At 47.2% G+C, this 14,256-nt stretch overlaps 1 protein-coding gene across 1 annotated transcript in view; it reads right to left on the reverse strand.

Annotated features, from left to right (window-relative positions):
* The window catches only part of LOC141129504 (uncharacterized), a 147,250-nt gene that overhangs the window by 51,669 nt on the left and 81,325 nt on the right, over window positions 1-14,256 (reverse strand). Inside the window, exon 5 of the mRNA XM_073617576.1 lies at window positions 13,125-13,379. Within this exon, the coding sequence (XP_073473677.1) occupies window positions 13,125-13,379 (255 nt within the window). The remainder of the gene's footprint in view (window positions 1-13,124; window positions 13,380-14,256) is intronic.

The following is a 14,256-nucleotide window of genomic DNA, read 5'->3' on the forward strand; positions in this document are numbered from 1 at the left end:
AATGCTTCCCTGCAAAGTTTGCAGGGAAGTTTTCAGGGAGGCATTTGCTTGGCACTGCATCAAACAAACCTACAGCTTCTGCAAATCTGTTTCCTCCTCCTCGGCTCTGTGCTTTTTCTTCTGCGCTGCGACGACCACTGCACTGACCCCCATTCTCAGACCAGTCATGTGACTGTCCCTGCTCCAGTGCCCCCTCAGTAGAAGAATAATAGTCTGCCATGACTTACTCTATGGCTGCTGGACTGGACTCCACTCAGATTCGGTCAGTCGGCTAGGCTTGGCTGGCTCCTTGGGCAACTTCCAGTTCCTTCTTCCTCCCCCACCGTGAGGCCCGCGACTCACGCTGCTGGCTCTGCACACTTGCACAGAAGCCCAGCCCCTCCTTCAGAGATCACTCCGCAGCAGGAGGGGGGCGGCGCTGCGGCCTGGCCGGACGGAATACAGAGACCTGTACAGCCTAGGAGGAGAGACTGCAGTGCAGTCATCATCAAATAAAAAAAAAAGTCTGCGGCGGCCGCGAACACTGCAAGCGCCGCTCGCGGACACCTATCCAATCCCCGCCCACAATGTTAGCAAGCTGTATTTGTGCGGGCAGAAGCCGGGACTCGGGGAGCTTTCTTTTGTGGGGGGGCGGCTTTTGCCTAGGCCAAGACACAGCACTGGTGGTGCCAAGTCATTGCAAGTCATTGGAAGTCAAATAGCCCAAGTCAAAGTCAAGTCGCAAGTCATTAGTGGCAAGTCAAAGTCAAGTCGAGTCATTTATTTAATTTTGCCAAGCAAGTCGCAAGTCCTCAAACAGGTGACTCGAGTCCGACTCGAGTCAAGTCATGTGACTCGAGTCCCCCACCTCTGGAGGATGGGATGTTTTCATGTAACTGTTGAAGCTACGAGAAAGCTCCCACAGTCCAAGTGGGGGTTTCTGGGAATTCATAAGTAAAGATTGTTATATCTGGATCAGGGATACTAGTGACAAAGTTCAGGCCCATATGGATAAGGTTTAGATCCCTGCAAGGCAAAGCCAGAGCTATAGATAGTGAAAGTTGAAGTCCTTTTAAGGGTCTGTGAATCTTTGGGGATTACATTTTTTATTTTGCAGCGGATCATAGTTGAAGGAAGTAGGGGTGTATATACTCCTGTTATTTTTGTTTCTATTCCTTCTATATGCCATGATGAGGTGCTCCTGTTGCCTGATTGGACAAGTGAACAGAGCCTGAGCAGATGACGACACCCTGAAGCCCAACCCACGTACAAGACACAGAGGATACCAGACTGACCGGCCTTCATGTCCTACTCTAGGTCATCCCTCCTGAAGAACAGAGTCTACATGTCGAGCCGTGTTTTACTTTTTATGGACTCGTATGGACTGTAAGGACTGATTCATTTCCAGGTGTAAGAAGAAGATCAGGATTCATCGAGGGACACATGGGAGCATATGACAAGAGGAGGGACTGTTGTGGAAATTTTATGAATGTATTTTAATGTATTTTTTATGATGTATTTTAATATGTATTGTCATAGTGTCTCCCAGTGTTAGTTCTCCCACAACCCGCTCTAAAGAGCCAACTGGGGCAGACTGACTCTGGTTGAGATCCTGTCAGGGTTCTTCCAGCACCGGACCTGGGCGCTTGCGTGCGCCTATGCGCCGGTGCGCCCCTGTTCAGACACAGCGGCAAGCTGCTGCTGTTGTTGGGCATCGGCGCGGCGTTCGGGCGCGCGCGGGTGCGTTCGCACGGGCGCGCATTCGCGTTAGCGCCGGTTTGGCGCCATTTAGCACATAAAAGTCCCCCTGTTCCAGGGAACATTGCTGCTTCGTCTCAGCTTGTGATTGAACCTGAACTTGTATCTGATTGTCTGCTATCTGATTTGACCCGGCTTGTTGACCATCCGACCTGCTCCAATCCCGACCCGGCCTGCCTGACCACTCTGCTGTCTGTATCTGCCACCGTTGCCGACCCTGCCTGCTCACCGACTCTGCCTTGCCTGCTGTGATCTCCTTTGCCAGTTACCTGCCCACCCGGACTGTCTGACTCTGCTTGTGCCTGCCGCTCTAATTGCTGTTGCACCTCCAGCTTCAGCTCCTGTGATCCTTCACCTCCAGAGTGTCAAGTCTGCTGCTGTTCCAGTCTCCACTTACCTGCAGTCCTGCCATCCCTGGAGGGATCTCTGCCGTTACACCAGAGCCTACTCCAACAGGCACTCCTACCCCACTGCGCTCAGGAGACCACTGTCCCCACTCCAGTGGCTCCTGAACCAGCGTTGTATGAGAAGTCTCCTCCTACAGTCAGGCTCTCCTACCAGGTACCTAACAGTACGAAGCAGCCATGACTGAGCCTGCAGGAGATACTTCTCCCTTGAAAGAAATATGCACCCACCTTGCGGCCCTCACTCAAGCCGTACAATCCCTCCAGGACAATTACAACAGATTGGAGGGACAAGTCCAGAACCTTGCAGGACCTAACCCCTTGGCCTCCTCCTCAGCCGCAACCCCAGCACAGATGGCTCCTGGTCCTTCCGTTGTAATGCTTCCACCCGAACCAAAGGTTCCCACTCCTGATAGATTCTCTGGAGACCGGACCAAGTTCCGGGCCTTTCGCAACGCCTGCAAGCTCTTCTTCGCTTTACAGCCCCGAACTTTCTCACTGGAGGCCACTAAAGTGGGGTTCGTGATCTCCCTTCTACAAGGAGAACCTCAGACCTGGGCTCATCGTCTACTTGAGGAAGATTCAGCACTAACCCAGTCCTTATCTGCCTTCTTCGGAGCCATGGCGCAAATATACGAAGACCCTCAACAGACTGCTACAGCTGAATCAGCTCTGTTTATGCTTCAGCAAGGCCGCAGACCTGCAGAGGACTATGTCATGGACTTTAGACGCTGGAGTGGAGACACCCAGTGGAATGATGCGGCCCTGCGTCACCAGTTCCACTTGGGCCTGTCTGAAGGCTTAAAGGACGAACTTGCCCGAGTGGGTGTACCAGATACTCTTGAGGCTTTGATTAACCTGACTATTCAAATCGGCCGACGTATTCGGGAACGTCGATCTGAACGATCTGCTTTACAATCCCGCCCGGTCTGGATGACAGCCAGAGCACCACTTCCGGCAACACGCTATGTACCCCATCCAGTTCAAATCCAGCTAATGCCACGCCTGACTCTGCAGAACCTATGCAACTAGGACTGATGCGATCTGCCTTATCACCTGAAGAACGGGCCCGACGCCGGCAACTCAATCTGTGCCTCTACTGCGGTGGGACTGGGCACTATGTCCTGAACTGTCCAGTTAAATTAAGTAAGTGCCCGTCTTCCGCATATTCCAGTCTTTCTGCTCTGTCTGCGAACTCTACTCACATCACCCTTCCTCTGTCTTTGCAGCTGCAAGAAAGGACTATAACAATCAACGCCATCATTGATTCCGGAGCATGCAGTTGCTTTATTGATTCAAACTTTGCCAGCCAGCATAACATCCCACTACGAACCAAGACCCATGGACTAGCTGTATTTTTAGCCGATGGATCCCGCATCAGATCGGGACAAGTAACCCAGGAAACCCTGCCTCTGCCTGCTTCTACTTCCTCCCAACACAAGGAACTACTGATCCTTGATGCCATCTCCTCTCCTATGTTTCCCATCATCCTGGGTATTCCTTGGCTGCAGGGCCACAATCCATACATTCATTGGACTTCTGGAGAAGTGAAATTCTCATCTTCATACTGTCTTGAACACTGCTTTAAGGAAGATTCGGATTCCCCAGCCACTTTACTTTGTTTGGACACCGACCAGAAACTTTGTCAGGTCATACCTAAACAGTATCATGAATTCCTTGATGTTTTCAGCAAGAAGGGGGCGGACTCTCTTCCACCTCATCGTCCCTACGATTGCCCCATTGAATTGCTGCCAGGATCCGAAATACCATTCGGACGCATTTTTCCATTATCGGAGAAGGAACAGGAGGTACTAAAGACTTATATTGATGAGAACCTGGCCAAGGGCTTTATACGCCACTCTACCTCTCCAGCTGGTGCCGGAATATTTTTTGTCACCAAGAAGGACAAGTCTCTCCGTCCATGTATTGACTATCGTGAACTAAACAAGATCACGGTCAAAAATCGGTATCCTCTGCCCTTGATACCTGAACTCTTCCAAAAATTAAGGACTGCCGTCATTTTCACTAAACTTGATCTAAGAGGGGCATATAATTTGGTCCGTATCCGAGCTGGGCATGAGTGGAAGACAGCATTCCAAAACCCGATTCGGGCATTATGAATATCTGGTCATGCCCTTTGGACTCTGCAATGCCCCTGCGACCTTTCAACACTTGATTAAAGATGTCCTCAGGGACTTCTTAGATGTGTTTGTAATCGCATACTTGGACGATATCCTGATCTTTTCGGAATCCCTAGAATTGCATCAAGAACAAGTCCGCAGAGTGTTGGGTCGTCTCCGCTTACACAGTCTATATGCAAAAGCGGAGAAATGTGAGTTCGAACAACAGAGTATTCAATTTCTGGGGTTAATAATCTCCGCAACAGGCATTAAGATGGACCCACAAAAAGTTTCCGCTGTTCTGGACTGGCCTGTACCCTTGGACAAGAAGGGAATTCAGCGGTTTGTGGGGTTTGCGAACTTTTACAGGAAATTCATCAAGGGGTTTTCAGCCATAATTGCACCCATTACACAGTTAACCAAGCAGAATACCCCTTTTTCCTGGAACCAATCTGCTCAAGACGCCTTCGAAAATCTCAAAAGACTATTCACTTCAGCACCTATCCTCAGTCACCCTGAACCATCTTTACCGTTTATCTTAGAGGCTGATGCCTCCGAGATTGCGGTAGGTGCGATTCTTTCACAGCGAAAAGGTAGCAAAGAAATAATGCATCCTGTAGGGTTCTTCTCCCGTAAACTTTCTCCTGCAGAGAAGAATTATGACGTTGGTGACCGAGAGCTTCTCGCCATTAAGACTGCACTGGAAGAGTGGAGGTACCTGTTGGAAGGGGCTATGCATCCAGTTTTAATTTATACTGATCACAAGAACTTGGAGTATTTACGATCTGCCAAACGCCTGAAGCCTCGACAAGCCCGCTGGGCCCTGTTTTTCTCACGTTTCTCTTTCCATATCACCTATCGTCCAGGCTCAAAGAACATTAAACCGGATGCATTATCACGTATGCATGACAATCCTAAGGACTTATCTACTCCTGACACCATTTTACCCGCAAACAGCTTTTTACTGCTACAAACAGATTTACTTTCCCTGATTAAGGAAGCATCCTCTGAGTCAGCCAGGCCTACTGGGGTTTCTTTAGTAAGAAGAGATGGTCTGTTCTGGAAGGGAAGACAAATTTTCGTTCCTGAAGATATTCGGGTCAAGGTTTTGACACTTCTCCACGATCATCCATTGGCAGGCCACTTTGGAGTTCGTAAGACCCTGGAACTAGTACAGCGTACATTCTGGTGGCCCAATCTGAAAGACTTTTGTGAAAAGTATGTCAGTTCCTGTCCCATCTGCATTCAGAACAAGTCATCTAGGAATCATGCTTGGGGCCTATTGAAACCATTGCCTGTACCTGACAGACCATGGAAAATGATTTCTATGGATTTTATTGTGGAGCTTCCATGTTCTGAAGGGTGCTCAGCCATCTTTGTAGTAGTGGACCGTCTAACCAAAATGGCTCATTTTCTACCGTTAAAGGGAACCCCGTCTGCCACCGAAACTGCTCGCATATTTGTCAAGGAAATCATCAGACTTCATGGTGTACCTGTAAACATAGTTTCTGATAGAGGGGTTCAATTCACCTCACGCTTCTGGAGATCCCTGTGTGAGACCCTGAAGATTGAATTGGCCTTGTCCTCGGCCTATCATCCTCAAACGAATGGCCAGACAGAAAGGACTAATCAGACTCTGGAGCAATACATCAGATGTTTCACATCTTTCACACAGGATGATTGGGTATCTCTGCTACCTTTAGCAGAATTTGCCTACAATAATGCCAAACATTCTGCCACCGGTCAATCTCCCTTTTTCGCCAATTATGGCTTTCACCTAACCTTTTTGCCTGATTTCCTTTCAGAGTCTTCGGTTCCAGCTGTGCAAAGTACAGTGGAGTTCCTCAGTCGCAACAGCCGGTTGTTGCAGGAAACTGTGTCCAAAGCTCAGGCAGATGGTAAAAGAATCTTCGACCGGAAAAGAAGGGGGGAGCTGAATTTACAAATCGGCGACCAGGTATGGCTTTCTACCGTTAATATCAAACTTGCATGTCCTTCTAAGAAGTTGGCACCTAGATTCATGGGACCCTTTCCAGTTAGAAGGAAAATCAATGAAGTATCTTATGAACTGACTTTACCTGATTCATTCAAAATCCATCCAGTATTTCATGTATCTCTGCTCAAACCTGCTGTACCTGATCCCTTTCCTGCTTGAGGGACAAGACCCCCTGAACCTGTTGTAATTAATGGCAGCGAGGAATTTGAGGTTGGGGCTATCCTTGATTGTAGAAGAAGGCAAGGGCAAAACCAATTCTTAATCAAGTGGAAGGGCTACGGCCCAGAAAGTAACTTGTGGGAACCGGACAGTAATGTGCATGCTAGGCGTTTAGTACGCGCCTATTTTTCTGCTCATCCTGAGAAAAAGAGGCTGTTGGGCATCCGGAGGCTGCCCCTTGGGGGGGGCAATGTCAGGGTTCTTCCAGCACCGGACCTGGGCGCTTGCGTGCGCCTATGCGCCGGCGCGCCCCTGTTCAGACACAGCGGCAAGCTGCTGCTGTTGTTGGGCATCGGCGCGGCGTTCGGGCGCACGCGGGTGCGTTCGCACGTGCGCGCGCGCGTTCGCGTTAGCGCCGGTTTGGCGCCATTTAGCACATAAAAGTCCCCCTGTTCCAGGGAACATTGCTGCTTCGTCTCAGCTTGTGATTGAACCTGAACTTGTATCTGATTGTCTGCTATCTGATTTGACCCGGCTTGTTGACCATCCGACCTGCTCCAATCCCGACCCGGCCTGCCTGACCACTCTGCTGTCTGTATCTGCCACCGTTGCCGACCCTGCCTGCTCACCGACTCTGCCTTGCCTGCTGTGATCTCCTTTGCCAGTTACCTGCCCACCCGGACTGTCTGACTCTGCTTGTGCCTGCCTCTCTAATTGCTGTTGCAACTCCAGCTTCAGCTCCTGTGATCCTTCACCTCCAGAGTGTCAAGTCTGCTGCTGTTCCAGTCTCCACTTACCTGCAGTCCTGCCATCCCTGGAGGGATCTCTGCCGCTACACCAGAGCCTACTCCAACAGGCACTCCTACCCCACTGCGCTCAGGAGACCACTGTCCCCACTCCAGTGGCTCCTGAACCAGCGTTGTATGAGAAGTCTCCTCCTACAGTCAGGCTCTCCTACCAGGTACCTAACAGATCCGTTTGGTAGTGGAAAACTTCCTGTTGTTGGAGAGAGGTGTTTGCGGAGTGGGGATATGTCCGCCAGCGAAGGGCCCCTGTGCAATGCACAGAACGATCGTCTGGGGGATGTGTTCGCTCTGCAAACACATTATCATTTTAGCGGATGTGCGCTCCTGTCACCCCTGTATGCTTGATCAACATATTTGAGGTGCCATGACGTACACCTGCAGATAAGCTCCCATCAGCAGGAATTGTAGTCATCGTTCATTAGTTATTGTATAAATTCATTTTATCCTGTGTTGACATTTACATCCTTTGTTGTTACATCCTTATTTGGTCATATCCTGTGAAGTCACATCCTGTGTAGAAGGTGATTGGCTGTTGGAGCCAGGACCTCCTCTTTGTAATTTCTTTTGTTGTCTTTGAATAAAAGAACCAGTCAACTGCTCGGCGGCAGGGATAATGATGGAGCTGAGAACGTAAGCTATGGTGATGACCGTTTACTGGGGAAAGGGGGAGACATGGGTTATTTAAGGCTGCATTATACCATTATGGTGGAAGGGCGCTTATTAGCGCAAGAGTATAGTGGAATATCCACAACAGGCTATCCACCAACAATCTGTAGTTTCACTTAGTAATGCCATATACAGTAGCAACAATGTTTTTCAAACCTCCAACCATGTGATCAGAGCAACTCACCAGACTGAATTGTCCCCAAAATCAATACTAGATCAATATTAATCCATCATTGATCCTCCTTTATATAAATGATTCTCCACATTCATCAACTGGCAGGTGCCAACTGACATGGACTTCTAGTATCCAATCATAGAGCAACTCCCATAGCATGATATTGTAAACATGGGGCATCATTTACACAACTACTGAACTTCTATTGATGGTTGGAAGTTTTGGTTTGAAGAAGGTTAGGTGAGAAGTGAGATCACAGATGGTTGATGGAGAGCAAAAGACTATTTGTGCAATATTTGGACACTTGTAATGTAATATAGATTTATAATAGTTATTGATTTACCAGAATATTAGTAAAAGTTTTTAAATTATTAGTTACGGAGGTTTAAAAAGTAATCACTTCCTTGTATATATCTATCAATATAGATATATAAAATATATTGTAGCAGGGGGGTACCCTGCCAGGGTCCAGGTCTAATAAACAGCCAGTTCACTAATGAGTTAGCTGTGTTCTGGGCTTTAAGTAATGACCAGACCAAGGGTCTAGGCTCCCAATTGGAGACGACTCTACCTTGCAGACAGGAGGTCTGTGCATGGGAGTCAGTAGGGCTTCACCTAGGAGAAAGAGGTGGGAGCCAGTGTACTGGCTACTTTCTGTACTCATGGAGGTGCTGAGAGTCGGGTCTGTGGGAGAAAGACCAAGGCCCTAAAGCATAAGGCCTGATCTGGAGAGCTGTGATTACAAGCTAGGAGGGCTGAATATCGTTTACTTTGGTAGCAGGACTTAAACACTGAATACCCCAGCTGAAAAAAAGCCCTGTATATATATATATGTATATATATATGTATATATATATATATATATATATATATATATATATATATATATATATATATATATATATATATATATATATATATATATATATATATATATACACATACATACATACACACACATACATATACAGGGCTTTTTTTCAGCTGAAACTTGGTGGAACTCAGTTCTCAGTTGGCTCAGGCCCTCTGCTCACCACTATCACTTGTAAAACACAGAAGTCCGGCTTCTGTGTTTACAAGTGACAGCTTGTCTCTCAATGGCTCCCACAGGTCTGATCTCCTGAGCAGCTCCCAATGAGTGCAGGATGGAGACAAGGTAGATGCAGGTGCCTGGGGTGCTGTATGGATGCGAGCACCCCCACTGGATTATCTCAATGCAAGTTAGAGAGGCAGAGCCACCTACAGTGTGTGGGGAGGTACTAGAGAAGAAGAGGAGTGAGATGTGGATGGAGGACTCAGAGTGAAGCAGCTGTGGAAGAAGGCTGAACTCTGCACTCTGTATGCAGCGCAACTCTGAACTCTGCACTTTGTGGGTCAAACCCCGAAACTCTGCACTCTGTACTGACTATGTACTGTACTATGAACTTCTGGTATTTAATGCCCCTTTAAGACCCTCCCACTGATAGTGAAATGTAAAAAGACCCACTATTTGATGCTGCAGTTTAGAGGGTGTGTGTGTAGGTGAGGGAAGGGGGGTTTTGGGGGATCATGATTGAGTTCCTGCACCTATTTTATGAGAAAAAAAGCCATATATATATATAAAGCTATTTCTGTTTGCTGTGATTCTTCTCACCATGTACATCCTCACATTCCTTAGGGCTTAGACAGTGCCTGGGAAAAGAGGTCTGTTGATTCCGGAGATTTTGAAGGAAATTGTGGGCTCCCCTGGGCTTGAATGATGCTGTATTTGCCTATTTCATCATCTGTAATACATCTTTAACCACTGCCTTTCTGCCCAGGCCAATTTTCAGCTGTAACACATTGAATGACAGTTTTATAAAAGAAAATGTTATTGTTTTTTTCAAAATATGTGGTCTTTCTATGTTTGTTTAGCAAAAAATAACAAACCCAGTGGTGATTAAATACCACCAAAAGATATCTCTATCTGTTTAAAAAAAATGATAATGATTTCATATGGGTACAGTGGTGAATGCAGCACTGTACCCATATGAAATCATTATTTTTTTAAACAGATGGAGCTTTCTTTTGGTGGTATTTAATCACCACTGGGTTTGTTATATTTTGCTAAACAAACATAGAAAGACCACATATTGTGAAAAAAAACATTTTCTTTGTTTTTGTTATAAAATTTTGCAAATAAGTAATACTAATCCCCCATCATTCTCTAACCCATCCTACAAATGTTTCCTCCTTGTGAAACAAGATATACTCACCTATGTCCACCGTCCGGGTCCCTTGCTGTTGTTGTTTCCGGGTGCAAATGACTGCTAATCCAGTGCTGCAGATATGCCCATACCAGCTGTTCCCCAACAGTCCTCTTGCACTGACATGACTCCTCTTCTGGATCCTAGGATGGCCCCACTGCTGGACAGCCAATAGGAAGTGTTTGTCATGCAGTGCACCAGAAGGACCCCATCTTTGTAAAGAGAAGAAGAGAGAAGACTCGGGACTGGAGAGTCATGTGACCATGGATTTAGGTGAGTATAAGAGCCCTTTCACACTGGGGTGGGCGTCGGCGGTAAAGCGCCGCTATTGTAAGTGGCAGAGGTGGGGGACTCGAGTCACATGACTTGACTCGAGTCGGACTCGAGTCACCTGTTTGAGGACTTGCGACTTGCTTGGCAAAATTAAATAAATGATTCGACTTGACTTTGACTTGCCACTAATGACTTGCGACTTGACTTTGACTTGGGCTATTTGACTTCCAATGACTTGCAATGACTTGGCACCACCAGTGCTGTGTCTTGGCCTAGGCAAAAGCCGCCCCCCCACAAAAGAAAGCTCCCCGAGTCCCGGCTTCTGCCCGCACAAATACAGCTTGCTAACATTGTGGGCGGGGATCGGATAGGTGTCCGCGAGCGGCGCTTGCAGTGTTCGCGGCCGCCGCAGACTTTTTTTTTTATTTGATGATGACTGCACTGCAGTCTCTCCTCCTAGGCTGTACAGGTCTCTGTATTCCGTCCGGCCAGGCCGCAGCGCCGCCCCCCTCCTGCTGCGGAGTGATCTCTGAAGGAGGGGCTGGGCTTCTGTGCAAGTGTGCAGAGCCAGCAGCGTGAGTCGCGGGCCTCACGGTGGGGGAGGAAGAAGGAACTGGAAGTTGCCCAAGGAGCCAGCCAAGCCTAGCCGACTGACCGAATCTGAGTGGAGTCCAGTCCAGCAGCCATAGAGTAAGTCATGGCAGACTATTATTCTTCTACTGAGGGGGCACTGGAGCAGGGACAGTCACACGACTCAGGGAGGAACTGGTCTGAGAATGGGGGTCAGTGCAGTGGTCGTCGCAGCGCAGAAGAAAAAGCACAGAGCCGAGGAGGAGGAAACAGATTTGCAGAAGCTGTAGGTTTGTTTGATGCAGTGCCAAGCAAATGCCTCCCTGAAAACTTCCCTGCAAACTTTGCAGGGAAGCATTAGCTTGCTTGGCACTGCATCAAACAGACCTGCAGCTTCTGCAAATCTGCACTAGTGATGTAGCAGCTAGCAGGGCCCTGGCCTGTACTGTAGATTGCAGGATGCAGATATGATTGCAGATGCAATCAATCATCAATATCATTGCACATGCTAAAACTATGAAACCTAGGTAGGTACAAACCTTCTTTCCTTGTTTTCTCCTCCTCCTCGGCTCTGTGCTTTTTTCTCCTGCGCTGCGACGGCCACTGCACTGACCCCCAGTCCCAGACCAGTTCCTCCCTGAGTCCTTCACTAATTAACTATTACTTGTGCGAAGTACAAAGTGCTCAACGTGAATACTACATAAAAATCATATTGCAATTAAGTGCTCCATGCGTACTACAAACTCATTAAACCACATCCAGTGAAAATTCATGTACTGCAGTGCTCCATGCATGCTGAAATCAATGCAAACTTTAGCACTGGTCACTGTATTGGTGTCACTGGTGCCCAAAAAGTTTCACTGTGAGTCACTAATGTAATATTCTAATCTGGAATGATAAACGTGTCACTGTTTTAAACAAGGTTAGGTTAGGACCGTATATATATAACACATTAAAAATAGTTCTGTAAGTACTAGTGTACTAAGCAACACCTTATTTTCAGGCTTGTTGGCCATTTAATTGCTGAGTGTTCTGCTCCTTGTCTGCTATTTGGGCATTCAAAGTGTTTCTTTAATATGCCCAGAAAAAAGCACTAAGCAGTTTTGTTAATGTTGAAAATAAAACAAAACCTTTCCTGAAAACTGACTTTTAACTCATTTAAAGGATGGAAATGGGGTAGATCAGTATTTTGACTTAATTTGTGACTTGACCAAAATAAATGACTTGACTTGACTTGCTTGACTTCTAGCAGGGACTCGACTTGGCTTGCTTGCTTTTCGCCACAGTAACTTGGGACTTGCTTATGACTTGAAGGTTAAGACTTGAGACTTGCTTGTGACTTTCACATGTGTGACTTACCCCCATGTCTGGTAAGTGGTGCTTTACCGTCGGTATTTGGCCGCTAGCGGGGGCAGTTTTACCCCCGCTAGCGGCCGAGAAATGGTTAAAAACCACCGCAAAGTGCCTCTGCAGAGGCGCTTTGCCGGCGGTATAGCTGCGCCGTCCCATTGATTTCAATAGGCAGGAGCGGGGAAGGAGTGGTATACACTCTGCTCCTTCACCGCTCCGAAGATGCTGCTAGCAGGACTTTTTTTCCCACCCTGCGAGCGCACCGCTCCAGTGTGAGAGCCCTCGGGGCTTTCACACTGGAATGAAAGTAGCGGCACTTTCGGGTCGGTTTGCAGGCGCTATTATTAGCGCAATAGCGCCTGCAAACCACCCCAGTGTGAAAGGACCCTAAATGTTTTTTTTTAATGCTACTGATCAGTTAGATGGAGGAGGAAGGGTGGTAGAGTGGCTAATATTTGCCTGGAGATGAGCTTTAAGACTCAATTAATCTTAATCCAAAACCTAACCCAACTATAACCTGAAACTTAACTTAAATCTATGAGATAACACAGCCCTAGTACTGTACAATAAGGATGAGGAACACCACACTGGTATACATAGAGTTAATAGACGGCACTCAGCAAGGACAGGACACATCACTCACCTGGACAAGCACCATGCGTCTGATTGGTGGATCTCTCACTGATGTGGTTCTTCGCTGAACAGCTGATATTCCAGGAACCAGGTGGTGACACAGGAGGCACAGTGACACGGACTGTCCGCTCTGAGCTGGTGACATTCAATCCTCCACTCACAGTCAGGTTGATGGAGGGGTCAGTCCCCTTCTCCACCCCGCAGGAGATCTCAGCGCTGCCATTCCGGAGACACCTCACATCCAGGACCGGATCTGATACCGGAACTGAAAGACATAGAGATGGGGAGAATTCAGTGTCTGTCAATAACTAAAAACTGACTTAGGCTAGGTTCACATCTGTGCGGATGATTACCGCTGGTCCCACAGCCACCTGCACAGAAAAACGCAAGAGCGGTGTGAGGGTACCAATAAGGCTAATGTCACACCGCAAGCCCTGGGAACTGCACCTCACCTACAGTTCCCATGCGGGCTGCAATTTCTGAAAAGCTGGGACCTTTCTGCACGTTTCAGGAGGCACGGCCGCCCATTCAAATGAATAGGCGGCCGTTCCCACACAAAGCGCGGCCCATGGAGCCGTACAGATGTGAACCTAACCTTAAGGTTTCTTACACCATAAATTAAACAAGACACACCAAACTGGTATTTTAGATCTATATAAAATTCTATATCTACAGTATATCTCCTGAAATCAGCTATTGTCCAATCACTGGAGGGAGATGCACCATGAGAGACACTGAACAATGGCATCGCCCCTGGCAATTTTTTTTTATTTTTATTTTTATGTACAATTATATGATAAACATTTTTGGAATTATGGACTTTATAAGCAATCCAACATTACCGTAATCTGAAATAAACCCATTATTATTACTATTTGGGATCATTCACACCCTGTGTTGGTCAGCTCAACCCAACAAATAGAAAAGGCAATTTGCCTTGGTGTTTTGTTTGCTACACCATTTATTATTATTTATTGCACTGTGCCATAGTACACTATGCATTAAAATGAATGAAATGTCAGTTTGTGACATTTCAATAAAGTATCAAAAAAATGTAAAGATGTTTTGCCATGTTTTCTTCCCAGTGTACACCAATGGCCGTGTTATAACCTGGTCTGCTGGTGTGAATGATCCTTTATTGT

The sequence above is a fragment of the Aquarana catesbeiana genome, linkage group LG02, assembly GCF_042186555.1.
Source record: "Aquarana catesbeiana isolate 2022-GZ linkage group LG02, ASM4218655v1, whole genome shotgun sequence".
Classification (NCBI taxonomy): Eukaryota; Metazoa; Chordata; class Amphibia; order Anura; family Ranidae; genus Aquarana; species Aquarana catesbeiana.